At 39.4% G+C, this 23,350-nt stretch overlaps 1 protein-coding gene across 1 annotated transcript in view; it reads right to left on the bottom strand.

The window, feature by feature from the left end:
* Positions 1 to 23,350, bottom strand: part of ush2a (Usher syndrome 2A (autosomal recessive, mild)) — a 328,621-nt gene that overhangs the window by 241,766 nt on the left and 63,505 nt on the right. The window contains 6 exon segments of the mRNA XM_055171788.2: positions 6,351 to 6,495; positions 7,705 to 7,874; positions 11,208 to 11,486; positions 14,089 to 14,586; positions 15,575 to 15,733; positions 18,922 to 19,085. Of these exon segments, the coding sequence (XP_055027763.2) occupies positions 6,351 to 6,495; positions 7,705 to 7,874; positions 11,208 to 11,486; positions 14,089 to 14,586; positions 15,575 to 15,733; positions 18,922 to 19,085 (1,415 nt within the window).

The following is a 23,350-nucleotide window of genomic DNA, read 5'->3' as shown; positions in this document are numbered from 1 at the left end:
GGCCATTGTTGTAGAGGGACCGGTTTTCGAAAGGGCCGTGACCATGCCTGCACCTGTTCTCAAAATGGCAGCTGCCAAGCCAGGAACAGTTCCCAAGATGGCTGACGCTATGCCTGCACCAGTTTTTGAGAATGCCGTGGTTATACCTGCCCCTGCTTTCCAGATGGCCACTGTGTCACAGTCACCTGTTTTAGAGAGGGCCATCATCACGCCTGGACCTGTTCTCAGGAAGGCACCAGAGGTATGTTCTGTGGACTCAGCGTTTCCTGTGTTTGCCATGGCCCTGTGGTGTGTGTGGTCTGCTTTCTGCTTTTCTGTTCAGCAAGATGTCTCTCATGCCAATGAATCCGAGTCTTCTGTACTCATCACGGATGAAAGGTCCGAACCTGAGTCTCATGCACTTCAGGTCACGGCTAAAAGGTCCGAACCTGAGTCTCATGCACTTCCGGTCACGGCTGAAAGGTCCGAACCTGAGTCCTCTGCATATCCTGACATGGCTGAATGGTCAGCCAACATGGTCGCTTCTAAGCTTCATAGACTCTCTGCCCTGGTCACGATGACCGTGTATGACTCTCAAAGGCTCTCTGTCCCGTCCGAAATTTCCGCTCCTGATTTCCCCAGTCTCTCTGTCCTGTCTAAGATGGCTGATCCCGAGCTCCCTGAACTCTTAGCTATGACTAACTTGGCCCAGAGGGCCTCTGTTTTCTCTCTGCCTAGGTTCCTGTTACCGCCAGCACCACCAAGGGTCCCAATTCAGCCCTGGTCTCTGGTTCTGCCTGCGGCGCCTCCCTGGCCTCCTGCACTGCCGGCGCCGCCCTGGCCTCCTGCACTGCCGGCGCCGCCCTGGCCTCCTGCACTGCCGGCGCCGCCCTGGCCTCCTGCACTGCCGGCGCCGCCCTGGCCTCCTGCACTGCCGGCGCCGCCCTGGCCTCCTGCACTGCCGGCGCCGCCCTGGCCTCCTGCACTGCCGGCGCCGCCCTGGCCTCCTGCACTGCCGGCCCCGCCCTGGCCTCCTGCACTGCCGGTGCCCTGGCTTCTGGATCCTTGGCCTCTACAGGATCCTGGCCCACCTGCCCTCCCCCTGATCCAACTCCTTTCCTCTACCCACCTGAACTTTTTAGCTTGGAGTGTCTGGAAGCCCCTCCTTAAGGGGGGGGGGGGTACTGTCACAGTTGTCAAACTGTGTTTCTGTCATGTGTGTGTTTTCAGTGCTGATCACCTTCACCTGGACTCATTAGTTTAATTACCGGCCTCATGTCACCAGCTGTTTCCCATCACCATTTGTATTTAAGCCTGGTTTGTTTAGTGTCGGTCACGGAGTCCTTGTTTAATGTCACACTGCCTTCCTGGGTTATGTTCGTGTCATGTTTGGATTGTTTTATGTATGGATTTTGACCCTTTCCCCGTGTGTATTACAATTGTGGATTACTTACAAATAAAACTGCACTTGGATCTTACCTGCTTTGTGAGTGTGTCGTGACAAAAACATGTGATGTCCATTCCAGTGGACGCAGAGTCTGAAGAGGTTAAACTTTTTTTTTTCAACAAGATAATCTTACAAATCTGAATTTGTAAGTCTACTTATGTTTAAAAGAAATATAAAGCTAACCTTAGTGAACTACATCATGTTAACTACAGTACGTCAACGTCATCACCACCAAGCTTCACACAACTCGTTCAAACTTTATAAAACACATTTACTCTGAGGATGAATATTTGTTGGGAATTGTGCACATGTTGCATTGTTTTTGATATCTTCATGCGTGATGACGTTTAGAGTCCACAGAGCGCTGTCTTGCAGTGTTGCCAGGTCCTCGCCTTTTTTGTACTTACATACTAAACCGTAAGCTTTTTGAATCAAGTTATTAGTGTTATTAAAGTTTGAAGGTGCCGGCCCCAATATTTTGATATTTGAGATAAAGCATTTGGAATTATTTCGGTTTATTATTGGATTTTCGTGTTCACTGTTTTTTTTTTTGGTGAAAGATCTGGCAACACTAGTAAGCAAATGCTCGTGCCTCTGTCATTTTCTGCACCGCGCATACAGAAGAGTTTTTCCTGCTTTAGGCATTTATTTTTTCAGGAGTGGTGTGTTTTCTGTTGTAGATTAAAACTTGAAAATATATTTTATGGCTGGTTGTAACCCAAGATCTTATTTAAAGGAAAACACCACTGTTTTTCAATATTTCACTATGTTCTTACTTCAACTTAGACGAATTAATACATACCCGTCTTTTTTCAATGTGTGCACTTAATCTTTGTGCAGCGTGTTGTGAATGTGTTGGCATTTGGCCTGGCCCCATTCATTTCTTGGGATCCAGGCAGGGATGAATTTAGAGGCCACCAAACATTTCCATGTTTTCCCTATTTAGTTAGAGTAAGTATGGTGGCACAAAATAAAACGTGCCCGAGGTCGAAGTGCTGCTATCTAAGTGCTCTTCCGCCATACAATATAGTTCTAATTTTTTATCCACTTCAAAAAATTGCCACGTTTTATTTTGTGCCCCCATACTTACTCATGTAACTACTCTAACTAAATAGGGAAAACATGGAAGTGTTTGGTGGATTCTAAATTCATCCCTGTTTGGATCCTAAGGAATGAATGGGGCTAGGCTAAATGCTAACACATTCACGACGCGCTGTACAAAGATTAAGTGCATGCATTAAAAAAAGATAGGTATGCATTAATTAGTCTAAGTTAAGGTAAGAAAATAGTCAAATTTTTAAAAAAGGTGGTGCTTTCCTTTAAGGTGTTTAACCAAAACCCCTTAAAAAAAAACATTGACTTCGAGGCAATGAAACCACAAGTGCTAAATGCTAACTCGCTTCCGGGATTTGCATACAGAAATCCGTCATCCCTGCGGCATTCTTTAAAAATATATTGTTGCATCCAGAATTTTATGAATTATGAGACACGTCCAAATAAACAAAACTATGGGTGGGGATCATGGTCATACACACCGACATGGTATTACACCAAAAACAATAACAGTAAGATTTTTTAAAAAGTTTAATGTACTGTATAGTTATTAAAAATTGTTATATATTGCAAAATTTCTTGCGAACATTGAGTTTCACCTGCTTTGTGATTTTGTTTGGTTTTATATTTAGATTGTTTTGAGTTTGAAGAGTACACATCAAAATACCACATCAATGAACATAGACAACCCAAACAAAAAACATGAAATGTTTGTGTAATAAGGTACTTCGGAAAATATGTTGTTTAAAGCAATAAACAAATAACTACTGCTATCCTACGCCAAGGAACATTTTTTAGCAATAACAATATAAACAGAAGCAAAAGCGTTAAATGCCTCCTGCCATATGGAAGAGCCAATGACATCGTCTGCAGCATATTGAGCTGACCATATGTTAGAGCGGAGCAGCGCGCCTGACTGATTCATGCCCATCACATTCCACTGTATCAATTAAAGCCCCTTGAAGGCTGCATGATTTGTGCCTCTGTTATTAAACCCTGCTAATTCATCCTACTTACATATTCCTTATAAATCTCCAGGAGTGTGCGGTGATTCACGGCAATTGGGGAGAGCGATACAGCACATTTTTCTCCTTGTAATTAACAGTAAATTGTTTTTACTGCCGCACAATGAATTTCGGGGCTTGGGCCGCAAATGAAGTAGTAAGAAGCGGAGTGAAGAACACTGACTGAGGGGTTGGTTTGACTCATTAACAAGTCACGTGAGCAGAGAGGGAAACTAAAGACGAAATTAAAGGAGAGAGAGAGAGAGAACCGACGGGGGAAATGGGGCGGGAGATTGTCAGGAAATAAAAAGCACAAAAGTGTACTATTTGACAAATAAGATGGGCTCTGACATGCCTTTGGATAATCTGGAATTATAAATTAACCAGGATATATACCAGTGGCAGTCGGTGACTTTTTTTCAAAGTTCGTCACAACATGTATGTAGCCCATCATGTGTGTGGTTTGTAATTTCAAAATATGTTTTCTGCGCATCGAGTGATCCTATGTGCATCACGTGTCTTGTCAAAATAAGTGCCTGCTGCAGACGCGTCTAAAGGGTTTATGATAAAAAAGACGCTCGATACCCGCATAATCTCATGCGTAATCCGAATTTTCTGTTAAGTGAGTGTCTTGTGTGTATTTTGTGAACGTGAGCGTCTCTTTGGTCGTGGACGGTTTTGGCGCGTGTGCAGCAGGGGCTTGTTTTGGCAGGACACTTGATGCACATGACGCAACAAACACATATTTTGAAAACACACATGACACTCCGAACATTCATTTTGAATTTTTGCCCCTCGGATGAGCAGTCACGAGCTGCCACTGGTATATACCAGGGTTTGTCCTCTAGAAATACATATTGCAGTAAAAGAAAAAAACATGACAAATGCAAATAATAAAATGAAACTATTTAAATAGTTAGGTTAATATTCTTTTAAATAAAACAATAAAACACTAACCACACCCTTGCATCCAGTCCAACCATAGTTCAATAGTTGGGCACCATTATAAAGAGAGAGAAAGCAGGAGAGATGGAGAGCAGTCTGATAAAAAATAAAATAGTAGTCTTGATGACACACTTTCCGAAATTGTGTAAAGAATGAACCGCATTTCCTCAGACCGCTTGACTATTCAAAATTCATCAATTTGAAAATATGAAAATAATAAAGATAACCTGAGAGTGAATCTAAAATAGCTTTACTTTGTATTCCTTTGAGATAAAAGCCTTTCCGCTCAATTGAGAGCGGGCCAGACCATATGTGCTCCACTTTGCCAAAGGGTTTACGTACACAATTAAAGGTGGTCTGTCCCGACCCTCACTGAGGGGGACGTATTCAACAATCTGACTGTGAGTAATGACAGACACTTTCCATTAAAGGCGGTTCATTAATATTAACATAAGAATTAACATCTATTGGGTTCTTCTCCCTTGGATGAAAACATATAGTTTGCGAACGTAATTGGATGTTGAGTGCTCGCACACACACACGAATCCTGTGTGTGCATATATTATTTGCAAAATGATGAGAGCAGAAGTGCTGGGATTGGTTCTAAGAGGACAAAAACGGTGGAAAATGAACAATATACATAGCAAAGTCCCTTTAGGGAAGTCACGCCACTAGGCGGCCATGTTTGCAATGCCGCCGGGCAGTTTATTCAGTCTGTTTGTATAAGGAAAGACAGATATCTCTAAAATATCGTGTTGTACCATAACTTTTGTTTCTTAAGCTCAAACTGCGCAAAAAAATCTTTTTGAGGTCACTTGAGGTACTGCGCATGGGCACAGGTTTGCCTTACATGACTTTATAGAGCCCTGCCCACAGAGAATAATCAATTTTGCCACCCAAGTAAATTTATATTGACTTATTTTTAGTTAAAGGGGACATATCATGAAAATCAGACTTTTTCCATGTTTAAGTGCTATAATTGGGTCCCTATAGACCCCTGCAAGGTTTGTAAACATTGAATGACTATCGGGTGCACGCGCAGCATGGGGTCAAACTGTTCATACCATTTAGGCTTTCTAGTTTAATCTAAAAGGGCTGAAAAATGATGACTTACCTGAAATGAAGTGAGCACTACAAACACAAGCCTCTTTGCATTGTCCCAGTCTGCACGTTTAATTGCTTTCAGCCACAGATGTTGTATTTTTTGTTTTTGAGATTCTGCAGGAATCCCGAAAAACTTAACGACAGACCTGGTGCGGTTTTTAAAGCCCACAACGCAAGTAGGCATTTTTGACGATACGATACCAAATAATACGCAACTCAATCTGCTGTAATGACTTTTCTGACCCCGATATGCGCAGTGGGAACCGCCTGTGACGTGAACTGTGAAGGGGTCTATTGCTTGTATCAACCGAGAAAATGTGAAAAAGATCAACCCAGTAACTTGGTTTTGTTAAACCATTCTCTGCAAGCATGTGAAAAAATAGGTAATTGAAATTGGGCTCCCCTTGTGATGTCAGAAGGGGAAAATACAACCCTTTAATCTGCACTATCCAACCACGGCACTGCCATTTGCTGCAAATATCAACTAATTTGCATTTTAAAGGACACACCCAAAAACGGCACATTTTTGCTCACTCCTACAAATTGGCAATTTTAACATGTTGTAATAAATTATCTATATGATATTATGAGCTAGAACTTCACATACATACTCTCTGTGGACACCAAAGATTTATTTGAAATAGTCTTGTTAAATTTCCGCTTTAAATTCACTGGAGAATGAGAGAAATACTCATTACAAAAGCTCTAAATAGACAATTGCATAACCAGCTCAAGCTATAAGGGCCCAAATACATACAATACAGACCCCCGCACACTGTGGAAGCTGTGAGGTGTAAAGTGAATTCGATGGGACTCACCAGAGGGCAGAGTTCGGCCTGACCCAGGCTGGCTGCTCACACAGCCCTGTCTGTTGCACACGGTCACAGTAAAACTGTAGCGCTCATAGGGCTTCAGTCCAGCTGCTGTGTAACTCCGCTCCTGTGCTGAGCCGCTGTACAGCACCTGAGATAAAAACACACATGCAAAAATTAGTACACCAACTAAAAACCTGCATGACCTGACATATTTAAATAAAGTGGATATCTGCAGAATAATGATGGGAAACATCATCAATGCTAACATTCACTTATCAACCTAATTAAAATCTAAGATAACGAAATTCAATTAAAAAGATGATGGTTCAGATGACTGTTGTGTAGACGTCATCTAAAAGAAATATCCTTGTCATGAAGACAGTAAAGGTGATCCTGATATGGAAAACAGTTGCTTAAATATGAACATTCGGGAGATGGCGTTACTTTAACCTTTAAAGGTTTTCTACCTGAACGAGAATAAAGGAACACAAAGATTCACATGAGTAATAGAGGAGACCTTTCTGGACAGTTCAGTACCACGCCACATGCATACAGGGACACAAGCCACAAGTTATGGAAATGAGTAACTGGACAAAAGTAAAGGTTACGAGGGACGAAAATCAGTTCATGATTCCTAAGTTACAAACTCCACTATCCAGACTAAGGATTGTATTGTAAATAAATGCATATATTTATCTACATATCAATCTTTCTCAGTCAATGTCATCACAATATCCACATGGATAATCTTAAAATATGTACATATAAAAGCCCTGACTATGTGCAAATAAAATTCATCTGAACTTAGAGTACTACACCTTAGAGTACTACAGATAACAAAGTAAAACCTAAATAATCCACTTAAAAATGTACATTTTATGATTTTTTTTAATAATACTTAATCTGCTTATTATTAAACATTTTCAACATGTTATCCATTAAAATAAGGTGAAAATAGGTTGAGCATACTAATTTATGCATGTGGCTTTTTGAAAAAGTTAGGCCGAGTACCAAAACACACTAGTAGCCAATCAGCAGTAAGGGGCGTGTCTACTAACCGACATTGTTGCCTGGGTTGCGTATGTGTGGGACGGGTCTATCAAAATAAGGTCCAGATTTTATTGGGGTAGGGCGTGTTTGTTTACGTGATTTCAAATATCAACATTGGCTTTCAGAGATCATGCACCCCACCTTTAACTTAGTAAAACATGCATTTTTGAAATGAAAATAAACAAAGCAAAATCATTGAGAAGTGATCTGTGTGCTGTGTCAAAAGAAAAATCATGCAAATATAACCAAAGATCTGTGCGAGCATCTGTTCGATTTTAATTCAGGCTCTCTGTGCTTGTCTGGATACCTGTGTGACTATAGGAGGAACGTATGGGCTGGACATTTGTTCCTCTTGAAGGTTGACTCTGTATTCGGTCACTTCACCCCTGACGTCTTTGTCCCGTGGTGTCTCCCAGCTCACTTTGAGAGAGGATGAGGATACAGCGGTCACTTGAGGAGGAGCCATGAACTCTGGCACTGTGAATAAACACAAAATAAATGGACTTACTAATGTGGTTAGTTAAAGTAACTATAGAAATAAACACCATTCTAATGCTAAGGTTGGCTGGTTTTAGCTGGTCTCCCAGACTGGTTTTAGGTGCTAAAAAAGCAGGCTGGCAGACCAGCTGGACCAGGCTGAAAAACCAGCTTCACCAACTTTGCCAGGCTGGGAGGACCAGCTTAAACCAGCTATTTCAATCTTATACCAGCTACTTCAATCTTTCTTATAGCACTTTTCCATTGCATAGTACCCCACGGTTTAGGTCGGGTCAGCTCACCTTACTTTGGCTTGGTTAACGTTTCCATCGAGTTTATTTACACATCAGAGTGGGAGGGATTATAGGCGTGTCGTTATATTTGCGCTGCCTACTGCTGTGACATCAAACAAGTGAGAGCGTCGTTGTACATCCCCAAACATTCATTTATTTCTCAGTCCGCCACAAAATTAAAATTGACCACCACAAATAGATGTTTGCGTATCGTGTTTATCACTACCTCTGTCTCACATGACAGTTTCTGTACAACAACCGTGGCGTCAGTCGACGCCCTCCGCTGAGCCCTATTTATGTTGCATTTAAGCATATATGCGGACGTGCGGGTCGTGAATGTGCCGCCACAAACTGCAAGTCTGGAAAAAAAGGTAATGGTGTTCCTGATTCACAACCTGTGGATGTTTTTCATCACTAAAAGGGAGTTTGGGAACTTACAGCAAAGCACAGATGACAACAGGTTTACTCGAGACAGCGCAAGCTAGCACAAAGGTAAAGCTAATCTTTTACATTATAGCGATGACGCTGGTAGTGACGATTCTCTCAGACCAATCAGTGATCTACAGTGTTCGGGTCACTTGGAACCCCAACCGAGGTGGTACTGAAGAAAGTATTGGGTACAACGTACTGCACCCAGTGGAAAAGCCCTCAAAAGCAAGCTGACCTGACCCAAACCGCGAGGTACTATGTAATGGAAAAGTACCATTATACCAGCTAAGACCAGCAGAGCTGTACAAACTTCAAGCTTGGTCAAGCTGGTTTAAGGTGGTTGGAAACCCTGACCAGCTAAAAGTGTCCAAAACCCCTCTTAAACCAGCCTGGTACATCAGCGTACCCAGCTTAAACCAGGCTGGAAGACCAGCTAAAGCCAGATAATCAGCTTAGGCTGGTTTTAGCAGTTCTTTTCAGTAAGAATTGTCAAAACAAGATACATTTGAAGAAGAAGCTAAATTCTATAAGATACAGTACACCTTGAATTAAAGGTGCAGTGTGTCACTTCTAGAAGAATCTCTTGACAGAAATGCAAAATAATATACAAAAAAATATTATGAGTGGTGTATAAAGACCTTTCATAATGAACCATTATGTTTTTATTTCCTTAGAATGAGTTGTTTTTATCTATATACATCACGGGTCCCCTTACATGGAAGTCGGCTTTTTGTGCCGCCATGTTTCTACAATAGCCCTTAATGGACAAACTTTTTTTACTTTTTTAACTAAGTTGTCTCCGACGATGACATGTTTGTCCTGTGGTGGCTACCATAGCTTCTCTATGCCTTTGGGGGAATGGTTGACTAAGACTTGATTGGAATTCGCAAACTCACCACTAGATGCCGCTAAAATTTACACACTGCACCTTTAAGTATTTTAGAAACATTTTATATCAAACAATAATCGTTATAATTACAAAAACAAAGAAAACGAAAAATAAATACGATAAACAATTTTTCCAAAGGGGTCATCATCGTCTTTTAAAGTACACATGTTTAAATATTTTACAATAAACCAAGACAAAATACTATACTGATTTTCCCTATTAACCTCTTATGCATTCACCCTCCTTTTGGAAAAAAAATGTCATACCAAGACTAAAATAGATATAGTTCATGAAGTCTTTGCTCTAAAAACAAAAGTTTGGTCTCATTTAAAAGCAGACACTTGGACATGTATTGTAAAGAGACAGAATTGTTGTTTTGTGATATAACATTTTACATGGAAACTCACAAACTCAAGTGTTTCTAGTAAAACAAAAAACAAGGCCAAAAAATAAAATAGTTTGGTATGATTGTCAAAATATGGAGAGGAAGTTGACAGAAACACTAAATGGATATCCTATTTGTGGCCGCACTGCTTCTTCCTGTGATGCACTTGTGGTGAAAATGAATCCTGCACAAACAATCCCCTCACATGTTTATGCTAATTCCTAGTTTCCGTATTTCAGGAACTGTCATTCTACGCTGTAACACTACCCATATATCCTCTCTCTGCTTAATAAGCATCCCCTCCAAATCATTCCTCCGGGACCCCCATCTAAATAAAACCGAAGATGCAGAGTTTTCTCAGAGGTACAGAACAGTGTTTGTGCCCTATGAAACACAAAACCTGTTTATTGCAAACAGTTTGGAGTGTTGTTCAGCATAATTTGTTTCATAATCTCTTTGGATATAAAACTAAATGAAAAGAGGTTTAATCAATCTTTCAGCTTGGGCCTTCTTAAAGCGATACTACAGCCAAATATCAAAATGACCCCTTGATGTACTCAACCTCAACCAATTCGAGATACACACATCCATCATCTTTAAGACGAACGCATTTGGAGTTATTTTAGTAAATGTCTTGCTTTTCCAAGCTTATAATGGGAGAAAACAAGGATCAGGCCCAAAAAGTGCATCCATCCCTTACAGAAGTAATCCACATGACTCCAAAGGGTTAATAAAGGTTAATAAATGCAATATTGTAAAAAAACAAAATCCATATTTTAAACTTTATAAACTATAATAACTAGCTTCTGGTAACAACGCCATCTTGGACTCGATTCATGATGGCAACGAGCGCTCACCACATTAAATCTCTCGCTTTAAATGCCGTAAATCCAAGATGCCGCCATTACTGAAAGCTAGTTGTTACAGTTTAAAAAGTTTGAAATATGGATATTTTTCTTACAATATCGCATAAGTTACCTGCAAAAGATCTTTATTAACCAACTGGAGCCGTGTGAATTACCACTGTGAAGGATACATACACTTATTTGGGGTATAAAGTCAAAAGTGTTCCCTGATCCCTATTTTCTACCATTATAAAGCTTGGAAAAGCAAGGACATTTACTAAACTAACCCAAAATGTGTTTGTCTAAAAGATGATGCACATCTCGGATTGCTTGAGGGTGAGTACGTCATGGGGTAATTTTGATATTTGGCTGGAGTATTGCTTTTTATTTAAAAACAAGAAATACAAAAAAAACAACAAGTTTTTCATTGTGCTGTACTCTTTAAGTAGCAAAATATATGAAGTATGTTTGGTAGTCAACATGCATACTAACCTCCCTCTGCAGTCTGCCCCACAGCCCAATCTGATGGGGTACCGCCTGCCATGTTAACCGTAAGTACTCTGAAGCGGTAAGTTGAATAGGGTTCGAGGTTCAACACCACCGCAGTGCTCTCAGGCGGGGTTAGAGCATTCTCATTGGCCGAACTCATCGATGACATTGGGTTCAGCCAACCGCTACTGAGGAAAACCCTTTGCTCAGGACCGTGATTGGTGGAATTCCCCTCCGACTCATTTAGCGGCTGCATGAACAGCTCGTACCTGATGATTATACCTGGAGAGAAATAATAAAACATGCATGAAACATATATATATATATGCCAATAATTTCTACATCCCATATTAAGGCTTAGAAAGAGGCAGATATTGAGATGTAAGACCGCCCGTTGACAATGCACAATTACAGCTTCTGCATGAAATTATGTAGAAAAGAGAGGAAGATCGAGGGAATCAGATAGACACAATTAAACCGAGAGGAAATTCATTGCGAGAAATCTCTGAGGGCACTTTATAATGGTCCACGTTAATGAGCTAATTTGGGAAAAAGCATGATAACCGGCATTAAAGTCATTGATATACAGAGGGCTATTTTGCGACACTTTCAATGGCGCGAGGCGCAATACGTAATTGTGAGCTGCAATCAACTGTTTTAAATGTGAAATGTTTCTTTCTGCTGCGTACTCCCATCAGTTTATATTGCGAAATGAAGCATGGCCCGAGCCTTAATCAAGCCTCTTGGTTGTAGATTAAAGTTCGTAAGGAATTAATTTTCATCCCGGCTGAGATCAAATAGCATCTCTGTAATAGTATTTCTCATTATTGTAATGATGTAGCTGGAGACAGCTGAAAAGACAGCCGTTTCAGCCCCGCCATTAGCATTTAAGAATCGCTGCTAAACTAAATAAGTCGATGTATAACATTATTGCAACTCCCTTCGAAATGCTACGGTCATGGGTTTGAGTCATAGCGAACACAAATGTGAAAACCCAAGTAATTTTTTGTGATTTGCGGTTTTCTAAATCATCCGAAAAATGTAAAGAACCTTCTGTAAAAGTATATCCTTGATATCTCTGAGTAAGATCATCAAATTGATGTGAAATCAAACTTTGATGCTCCTAATCTCATCATTAGATTATCAGACTTCAACCTGGATTTCACAAACAGGGTCACAATAAAATACAAAGCATACTACTAACTGTTCACACCAGACGGGGTAGAGGTGGCAAAAACGCGATATTCGTGCGTAGTTGGATGCTTGAAGATTTTGAGTTTACTCGCTTTATGAAATTCTAGTCAGATGGATGACGCGATGTCACCTCCTTCCATTGTAATGAATTGAAGCTAAAAATGTCTATGTTACATAAATGCGTCAGTTTAGAGCCAAGACATGCGCAGAAGGAACCGTCTGTGTAGCCAGAGGCGGAGCAGCGGTATCAAACTTCTGCCTAAACGCTCACAAGCGCAATTCAACCACGCCAATCATAACGACACGCCCCGTTTCAATATCATCAAATTATTTCAATTATAACAAAAATGAACAATTGAACATATACCAGCGTAATAACAACAACCTTAAAGGAATAGTCTATTCATTTTCAATATTAAAATATGTTATTACCTTAACTAAGAATTGTTGATACATCCCTCTATCATCTGTGTGCGTGCACGTAAGCGCTGGAGCGCGCTGCGACACTTCGATAGCATTTAGCTTAGCCCCATTCATTCAATGGTACCATTTAGAGATAAAGTTAGAAGTGACCAAACACATTAACGTTTTTCCTATTTAAGACGAGTAGTTATACGAGCAAGTTTGGTGGTACAAAATAAAACGTAGCGCTTTTCTAAGCGGATTTAAAAGAGGAGCTACATTTTATGGTGTAATAGCACTTTTGGGAGTACTTCGACTCGGCGCAGTAACACCCTCCCTTTCCCATTATGAGAGGGAGAAGGGGAGCGGACTTTTCAGGCGACTCAAAGTACCCCCAAAGGTGCTATTACGCCATAAAATATAGTTCCTCTTTTAAATCCGCTTAGAAAAGCGCTACGTTTTATTTTGTACCACCAAACTTGCTCGTATAACTACTCATCTTAAATAGGAAAAACGTTGATGTGTTTGGTCACTTCTAACTTTATCTCTAAATGGTACCATTGAATGAATGGGGCTAAGCTAAATGATATCGAAGCGTTGCAGCGCGCTCCAGCGCTTACGTGCACGCACACAGATGATAGAGGGATGTATCAACAATTCTTAGTTAAGGTAATAACATATTTTAATATTGAAAATAAGTAGACTATTCCTTTAAAGGACCAAAACCATCTTTTGGAAATTTTTATTGAAAGTGTAAATATTTTTTCCATTCGTTTACATGAAGAGGGCGGGGTTTATGACTTGTACTGCAGCCAGCCACCAGGGGGCAATCAAAGAGCCAGAGGCTTCACTTTTCAAGATGTATGAGGCACACCCATTCGAGACATTCACATGGAAATTCGCGTCATGGGAGGGGCTTCTGCGACTCCGCTCACTTCCTGTAATCACGTCACTACTAGAGCAAGCTCCTGATTGGTTAACGCGGCGCAAATATCCTAGCCTGCTCCAACCAGACTCTCGTACATTCATTTCATTTGTACAGAGAGTCTGGCCACGCTCCATTGCAAAGCTTTACTTCCGTTAAGAAATGAAAATTAAGCGGAAGCACGTAGGAGGGTGGAGCCAGGCTACAAATATCCGCCAAAGTTCAGATGTTTCAATTTGCGTCTTTGCATTGACTTAACATGTAAATCACTTGCACTTGCCGCCTCTTCCGCGTCTGGTGTGAACGCACAGTAAAAGGACTTAAAAACAAACAAAACAAAAAATAGCATGAGTGCATCATTACCATTGGCCAACGTTGGAGGTTCCCAGTCCACCTTGAGTTGTGTGGGCCCTAAGGTTGTGATTCTGGGTGCAGGTTGCTGTTGTGGGGGAATCTGAGCAGTCAGCACGATCAGATCCTCGCTGCGAGAACATCCTCCATTAGTGCAGGCCAGCAGGCTGAAGTTGTATCGAGTGAAGGGATGCAGATCCTCAGCAGAAGCCTCTGTTTGAAGTCCCGTGTAGTGGATCCTCTCTTCTCCCGTCAGATCTTTTATGGAGCTCAACGTGTAGTTCTCTATCAAACCGGTGGCGTTTAGGGGTTCAGTCCAGTTGAAGGAGGCGCTGGTGGGCCTCGCTCGACCCATGAGGTTGAGTTGGAGTTCCTCACGCTCGGGCACAGCAGACAGAGTGCGCACTCTGACCGCGGTACTGCTGGTGTTAGCCCGAATATTGCTGGTGATGAGCTGGTAAGAGTATGAAGTGTATGGTGACAAGCGTGCATCTGTGTAAACCATAGACTCTGTATCAGAGAGAGAACAAAAACTGTCATAAGACATAATGCTACATAAAGACATTATTTGGCCGAGATACAACTATTTGAAAATAATTGCCATTAAAGTTATCCAAATTAAGTCCTTAGCAACACATATTACTAATGATAACTACATTTTTTATCTATTTACAGTAGGAAATTTACAAAATATCTTAATGGAACATGATCTTTACTTATTATCCTAATGACTTTGTTAATATTGACCCATACAATGCATTGTTGGCTATTGCTACAAATATACCCGAGCGAGTTATGACTTGAGGACACTTTCAATAGTCCTAAATTCAGCTCCATATCACTATATTTCTTAATAAGACACTCCACTTTTTTGAAAATATGCCCATTTTCCAGCTCCCCTAGAGTCAAACATTTGATTCTTACCATTTTGGGATCCATTCAGCTGATCTCTGGGTCTGGCGGTAACACTTTTAGCATAGCTTGAATCTGATTAGACCATTAGCATCGCGCTCAAAAATAACCAAAGACTTTCTATATTTTTCCCATTCAAAACTTGACTCTTCTGTAGTAACATCGTTTACTAAGATCGACAGAAAATTAAAAGTTGCGATTTTCTTGGCAGATATGTCTAGGAACCACACTCTCATTTTGGAGTAATAATCAAGGACTTTGCTGCCGTAACTTGGCTGCAGGAGGCGCAATGATATAACGCAGCAGCCAAAAATAGTCCCCTTAGTAACTTTCAATGGCAGGGGACTATTTTCGGGCACTGCGGAATATCTAAAATGAGCATATTTTCGAAAAAGTGGAGTGTCCCTTTAACTTATATTTTTTCAGAATCTTCAAATTTTTTCTTGTTTGCTGTCATAGTGCAGCATTTACGCTTTTATTGTTGCTTTTTCACATAAGCAAGTAAGACATGGATTCAAGTTTCTTTTTATTCCAAAACAGTAATATTGCACAAAAGCAACGTCATAAAATAGCACAACACACTGACCGAATGGGAACTGACTGTGGCCGACGTGGACGACCTCTAAATCTCTGAGCAGCGTGTATGTCAGGGCGTTGCTATTGGGTGAGTCGGGGGGCTTCCAGCTTAACTCTATGGCTGTGGAGTTCAGAGGACGGCCGTGTGGAGGTGGCTGCTGTCTGGGATCTGAACAAAAGTGAATAAGTGTCATACATACCGGTAATAAATCTGCTCCATAAAACAGACAGAACTTCTGGAAGACGCAAAGTTAAAACACCAAAGCTGTTAGTGAATGAGAAAAATGTGCAGCAAATAAACTGGAGCAACAATTTGTTATGTGTAAAAGTTGCTTACTTAATTAAAACACTATACTGGAAAGGTACATTAGGGCTTTAAGACTCTTTGAAGTTAAGTGCTGTATGCACTAAACCATAGACTGTAAAAATAGACGTAAAAATTATCCGTAGGTTTGTGAAGAGCTTTTTTGAAGCCCAAAGCCACCAACGCCATCTTGGAAGCGGGTCACCCATACAGCAAACAAATACATTTCTCTGGCCAAAAATAAATTTTAAATATATGCTAAATACATTTTGTAAAAATAATTCTTAATTTAATATTTGTTTAAATTTGGAAATACATTTAGTTTTAACCATCATATATCAACATATATTTCAAAATGTATTTCAAGGACAAGCAAATACATTTCTAATTCTATATGGCAAAAAGTTTATTCTTTGCCAAAAAATATTTTAAATATATGCTAAATACAAGTTAACTTTATAAAGTATATTTTTGAAGTTGAAAATATATTTAATTTGAACCTTTTTAAACCGGTTATGTTTACAAGCTCGTAAGATAAACAAGACATTTTACAGGTTCGTAAGATAAAATATTGAAATATATGGAGGGCTAATATATTTTTTAATGCTTTAACATTTATTTTTAAAATATATTTAAAAATGTCGGAGCTGATGGTGTAGTGGACAGTGCTCCGACATATGGTGCAAACGCACTTCCGTCGACCCAAGTTCGAATCCCGCAATTACTGTCTATCAATAAAGGCAAAATGGCCCAAAAATATAACTAACTAACTAACTAAATAAATAAATATATATATATATATATACATATATATATATATATATATTTATATATATATATGTATATATATATATGTATATATGTATATATATATATATATATATATATATATATATATATATATATATATATATATATATATATATATATATATATTAAATATACCAAAAATATATATTTGTAAAAAATATTTTTGTAAACATATTCCAAAATATATTTCAGCAAACATATTATTTGGCCATTTTTTTTTGTATATTAAGAAATATATTTTTGCCATATGGGTCGCACATCACTCGCAGATAACCAAAAATGGCAAAAGAGGCGGGATGTGGGTGGAGCTAAGGTGCCTGGATGCTAAAACCACGCCCGCCTAGCTCAAAAGTAGTGACATCAGAAGCAGTACACCAGTCACTCAAGTGGCCACACCCATAATTTAATTTAAGACTTAATATAATTTCAACGGATGAGTTACAAAAAAAATCACCCCTCTCACAGATGGCATGAAGGGCAAAATTAGCTATTGAAAAAAACACTTTTTGTACCAGGCTGTTAATATATTTATTTCTGCTGTAAAGTTGGGCATTTTAACATGGGGTGTCTATGATACAGTATTGACTCCCTTTTAGAGCCGATGAAGATGAATTGCAGTTTAAGTCACTTGGCTTCATGATAGAGATCGGAAGGTTGCCCCTTGCATTAAACACATAAACAGGTCACCTCTTGCTGAATGTTTAAATAGTAAATATGTACTGAACTCAACAAAGCATAAGCTCACGAGAGAAATATAATCACGTCCATCTAAAAGATTCACTAAAACAATGAAATATGATTAAATTTAAATGCAAGCTCGTGGGGAAGTATATACTGAATAAAATATGTAATAAATTTCACAGGCCAGCGTAAATACCACAGCATATGATTGACAGATAAGGGCTGACCCCTATGTATGTCTCGTCTGCATTAATAAACTTACAAAGCAATTTGACTATATTGGGAAAATATGCATTTAAATGATAAGATTTAATAAAGAAACTCTGTAATGCGATTTAAAATATATTTTTGAGCCAAATGGTGAGTTGAGCCAAAGGGATTTATAACCTCTAGCATCCAGATTACAACACAATTAAAATTAGGGCTGGGCATAGATTAATCTCATACAAAATAAAAGTAATTTTTTTGCATAATATATGAGTTTGTGCTGTGTGTAAATATTATGAATATTTTAACACACACACACACACACACATATATACATTTAAGAAATTTTTTATTTATATATAGTTTTTTTATTTATATATAATATAGAATTTATAAAAATATAAATAAATGTATACACTCTAAAAACAAACGGTGCTATATAGCACCAAAAGTGGTTCTTTGCTCGTAATCATAGAAGAACCGTTTTTAGTGCCATATAGCACCGGTGAAGCACCAGTGAAGCACCTGTGTAGAACCATATAGTGCTATGTAGAACCATATTTGGTGCTATAGTGGTTCTATATGGCACCTATATGGTTCTACACAGGTGCTTCACTGGTGCTTCACCGGTGCTATATGGCACTAAAAACGGTTCTTCTATGATTACGATCCAAAGCAACAGTTTTGGTTCTATATAGCACCGTTTGTTTTTTTTGAGTGTATACAAATGTAAATGTTTCTTAAATACATACATGAATGCGCGTGTATTTATATATACATAATAATTACACACAGAACAAACTCATATGTTATGCAAAAAATTACTTTTATTTTGTATGAGATTAATCTAGATTAATCTATGCCCAGTCCTAGTTAAAATAAAGTAGTTTAAAGACCCCATGAAATTGTTTGATAGGCACAGTTTTCTTTATGGTGTTAATGCATTTTCTATTTAAACTAGAAGTTGGGGTTGGACATTTCTAAAAAAACAGGTGGCAAATATAATAAAATGTTCTGATTCATTTTTTGGACTAAATGTTTTATGCATCCCTTCTTAAAGGAGAAAAAAAAATATTTTATATTATGGATGCACCAATGTATCTTCCGATAATCGCTTTCACCCAATAAAAGCAGTTTATCCCACTACCAGGCATTAAATATCAGAACAAAAATGTTGTATCTTAGTGCATCCCTTTTCGAAAAGGGCTTTTAGCATAAATCTGCTTTAAAAAAAAACTTAATGACCTTGTAGACGAAGCAGAGAAACATTTTGTGGGGTACAATAATTGTTATTATATATATAATAATTAATTGTCTATTATGGTGCATTATGTATTGTTTTATTTATTCCAGACCTTTACTGCAACCCATGTAGTTGTTTGAATCCATGTGACTAGCGCCCTCCACACACGCATCACATTTCTCTCCGGTTACGTACGGCTTGCACAGGCACTGCCCTGTCTGGGGGTGGCAGGAGCCGTTGAATCCTCCCACAGGATCACATCCACACGGCTCACACCTAGACACACGAGAGACCCAAAAACAGAATCACTTCTCTTGACATTGTCTATATCTGTAAAGGACATGAAATCAGGAAATTAACCAAAAGTAACGGGTCCACTTTCATTTACAACCCCCATCCCAATAAAACTTGTCACTGGCTACGAGTTGCAAAAAGTGAAAGTGTATGTGCGTTAGTTTGTGTGTGCAGTAAGGGGGGACTCTCTAAACGGACACATTCACAGATGCACCTGTCATTGACACTTGTGAGAGGGGTGCAGTAGGGGACGGAGGAAAGGCCCTTAGGGGCCAGCAGCGGGTGATGTGGGGGCCAAACGCCTGACACCCTTGAAAGCAGCTGATAAAAGCCACAGACTCTTAATGAGCCGACAATTTGTTCTGTCAACTGAGGGGCGTTTTGGGCTAACTCACCCCATATTACGATGTGGTTCGACCTTGACTCCTGAAAAGAAGATGGCGCAAAACTTTTTTCGGTTGTTAGGGATGCACAATGAAGGCTGATGCCAATTCTGTTATCAGTATTAGGGTGATTCTCACGAAATCCAGAGAAGGTGTCCAGCATCACAAAAGCCCTTGAAGCCAATTTATTTTTGCACATATAAGATTAAGTTTTGAACTTACTATAACCATAAATCTTAGAGGATTTAAAAATATTTCCTATATAATTATTTAAAATTTTTACATTACATATATGCATTTACAAACTCATGTTTCGGTAATGAGAACTAAAACGTTGTCTAGGTACTATGACAAACAAAATTTAAACTTTTATTCAGAGAGAAAAAATAAAAACAGCTTACCTGGTTTCCATCTTGAGTGTCACAGTCAATTATGTCCCTTACAACCATTTTTTTTTAAATGTTAGTTCCTTGAGGGCTTAAACAATGATTGAAAATTGTTACGGAGGATGAGAAAATTGGTCTTGGACACATTTATATTGCTTATTATTGTCTCTACCTTTACCAGTGATCACCAAATACAACATGTTTCTATACTGTAAATGTTTATAGTATAACATGCCTGAAGCTTTACATTTTTTTGATTTTTTAATTATAAATATTTCCATGTCAAAGAACCCAAATCCAGTCATGGACACATTGCGGTAATAAAAATTTTCCTCTTAAATGTGGAAAAAACAACAAAATTGGTTTGTATGATGTCATATTTGTGCAAAATAGTACATGAAGAGATGTTTGTAACTGTATGCTTCTTATTTTGCATTTACTTTATCAAAATGTTTCACGACACCTCATAAGTCTAATTTCGCAAGATTCACCCATCAATATTGGCAAGTTCCACATGCGTACGTTCTCCATATTGAAATATCGTAAATCAATAGCTTGCAGCTATAAGGATAAATAACTCCAGATTGTGCATCGATGTTGGTTTAGAACAGGTGTTGCAAACAGAAGTGGCTGTGAAGTTTGCAAACAAGAAATTTCAACCAATAAACATGTAGATTGCATTCTGCTGGTGCGAAGATATGAATATGACCTACTCGTATGCAAAACAAAACTTATTTTTCTCCCAAGGTTAAACGATTACCCAAACGCAGCTCTTTTGGGTGATTTGCCGTGATGTGTAATCTTGTCTAACCATATTGTGCGTTTTTAACTACAGTGGGGCAAAAAAGTATCCAGTCAGCCACCAATTGTTCAAGCTCTCACACCCAAAAAGACGAGAGAGGCCTGCAACCTCCGTCAAAGGCACACGTCAACCACGAGAGACAAAATGAGAAAAAAAAATCCAGAAAATCACATTGTCTGATTTTTTAGGAATTTGTTTGTAGATTATGGTGAAAAATAAGTATTTGGTCAATAACAAAAGTTTATGTCAATACTTTGTTATATACCCTTTGTTGGCAATGACAGAGATCAAACGTTTTCTGTAAGTCTCCACAAGGTTTTTACATATTGTTGCTGGTAGTTTGGCCCATTCCTCCATGCAGATCTCCTCTAGAGCAGTGATGTTTTAGGGCTGTCGCTGGGCAACTCAGATTTTCAACTCCCTTCTATGGGGTTGAGATCTGGAGACTGGCTAGGCCACTCCAGGACCTTGAAATTATTCTTACGAAACCACTCCTTCTTTGCCCGGGCGGTATGTTTGGGATCACTGCCATACTGAAAGATCCAGCCACGTTTCATCTTCAATGCCCTTGCTGACGAAAGGAGGTTTTGAGTCAAAATCTCACGATACATGGCCCCATTCATTCTTTCCTTAACTCGGATCAGTCGTCCTTGTCCCTTTGCAGAAAAACAGACCCAAAGCATGAGGTTTCCACCCCCATGCTTCACAGTAGGTATGGTGTTCTTTGGATGCAACTCAGCATCTTTCTCCTCCAAACACAAAAGGTTGAGTTTCTACCTAAAAGTTATGTTTTGGTTTCATCTGACCATATGACATTCTCCCACTCTTCTTCTGGATCATCCAAATGCTCTCTAGCAAACTTCAGACGGGTCCGGACATGTACTGGCTTAAGCAGGTGGACACATCTGGCACTTCAGGAATTGAGTCCCTGGCTGCATAGTGTGTTACTGATGGTAGCCTTTGTTACTTTGGTCCCAGCTCTCTGCAGGTCATTCACTAGGTTCCCCCATGTGGTTCTGGGATTTTTGCTCACCATTCTGGTGATAATTTTTACCCTACGGGATGAGATCTTGCGTGGAGCCCCAGATCGAGGGACATTATCAGTGTTCTTGTATGTCTTACATTTTCTAATAATTGCTCTCACAATTGATTTCTTCACACCAAGCTGCTTACCTATTGCAGATTCAGTCTTCCCAGCCTGGTGCAGGTCTACAATTTTGTTTCTGGTGTCCTTTGACAGCTCTTTGGTCTTGGCCATAGTAGAGTTTGCATTCTGACTGTTTTAGGTTGTGGACAGGTGTCTTTTATACTGCTAACAAGTTCAAACAGGTGCCATTAATACAGGTAACAAGTGGAGGACAGAGGATGCTCTTAAAGAAGAAGTTACAGGTCTGTGAGAGAAAGAAATCTTGCTTTTTTGTTATTGACCAAATACTTATTTTCCACCATAAATTGCAAATAAATTCTTAAAAAATCAGACAATGTGATTTTCTGGATTTTTTTCCTCATTTTGTCTCTCATAGTTGAAGTGTACCTATGATGAAAATTACAGGCCTCTCTCATCTTTTTAAGTGGGAGAACTTGCACAATTGGTGGTTGACTAAATACTTTTTTGCCCCACTGTACCTCTATTAGGCAGCCCACAGCAGCTGACCCAATATAAGAAAACGAAATAAGATGCATCGTCTTATTGATTCTGGGGCGGACAAATGAGTTTATAATATTTAGATAAAGAAATCTTTATTGTGTAGGATCTCCTCGTGCAGTTCAAGCGTCTCCTCTAATCAGTTTAAATAGTTCATTTTTCATCCTGCAGCCGGATGGATTGTGTGTGCGCCGATCTGTCACGACATGTATGGATTAACAATTTGTGATGTCCGGTAGCCCTGTTGTTGATGTATTGAAAACATGCGCCTGTGCTATTTGCATCTCACCAGTCAACAATTAATGTTCCCTCTGCCGGCGGCGCATCCCAACATCATATTTTTTATTTGGGAAAACGCTTAAAAAGGTAAACGATGGTTGATGTGGGAACTGCTGATGATGTTCCCCACTGTTCCTTTTCTTCACCCAGCATGGCTGGCGTAGTTAAATGTCTCCTACGAGCCCACAGGAAGGTCATTCAATGAGACTTTCGAACGAAACGCCGAGACTTAAAATCAAAGAAAATCTGCTTTATGTGGAAAAAAATGAAAAATAATTTTCCAGTCCACTCGCTCCTGAGAATGCCAAGTTTTGCATCTTTAACTTGGACCATATGTTCAAGCTGGGGAGCTGCGTTTGAGTATATCATTAAGACAGCAAACATATGATGTATTTACAACCTAATTGATGTATCCAACAAATCAACTATGTGGAGAGCATTAAAATGCAGCCTCATTTAGAGGCAGGAGACTTTAATGGCTGATTTGACCTTTGCTGGCTCCATATGAACCCGTGGGCCAGTAAGCAGCTAACTGGCTCAAATCGTGTTGAAAAGTGATGCGCATGATTTTCCAAATGGGCTTTATATGTACATTTTATGCATTTGGCAGATGCTTTTATCCAAAGAGACGTACAGGGCATTCAAGCTACACATATTTTTATCAGTATGTGTGTTCACTGGGATCAAACCTATGACCTTTGTGATGCTAATGCAATGCTCTTCCACACTTAGGGGGTGTGCACACCAAAGCT

Source organism: Misgurnus anguillicaudatus, chromosome 7 (assembly GCF_027580225.2).
Source record: "Misgurnus anguillicaudatus chromosome 7, ASM2758022v2, whole genome shotgun sequence".
NCBI classification, from domain to species: domain Eukaryota; kingdom Metazoa; phylum Chordata; class Actinopteri; order Cypriniformes; family Cobitidae; genus Misgurnus; species Misgurnus anguillicaudatus.
Note: the sequence above shows the minus strand (reverse complement) of the source record. Positions and strands in the feature narration are given on the sequence as shown.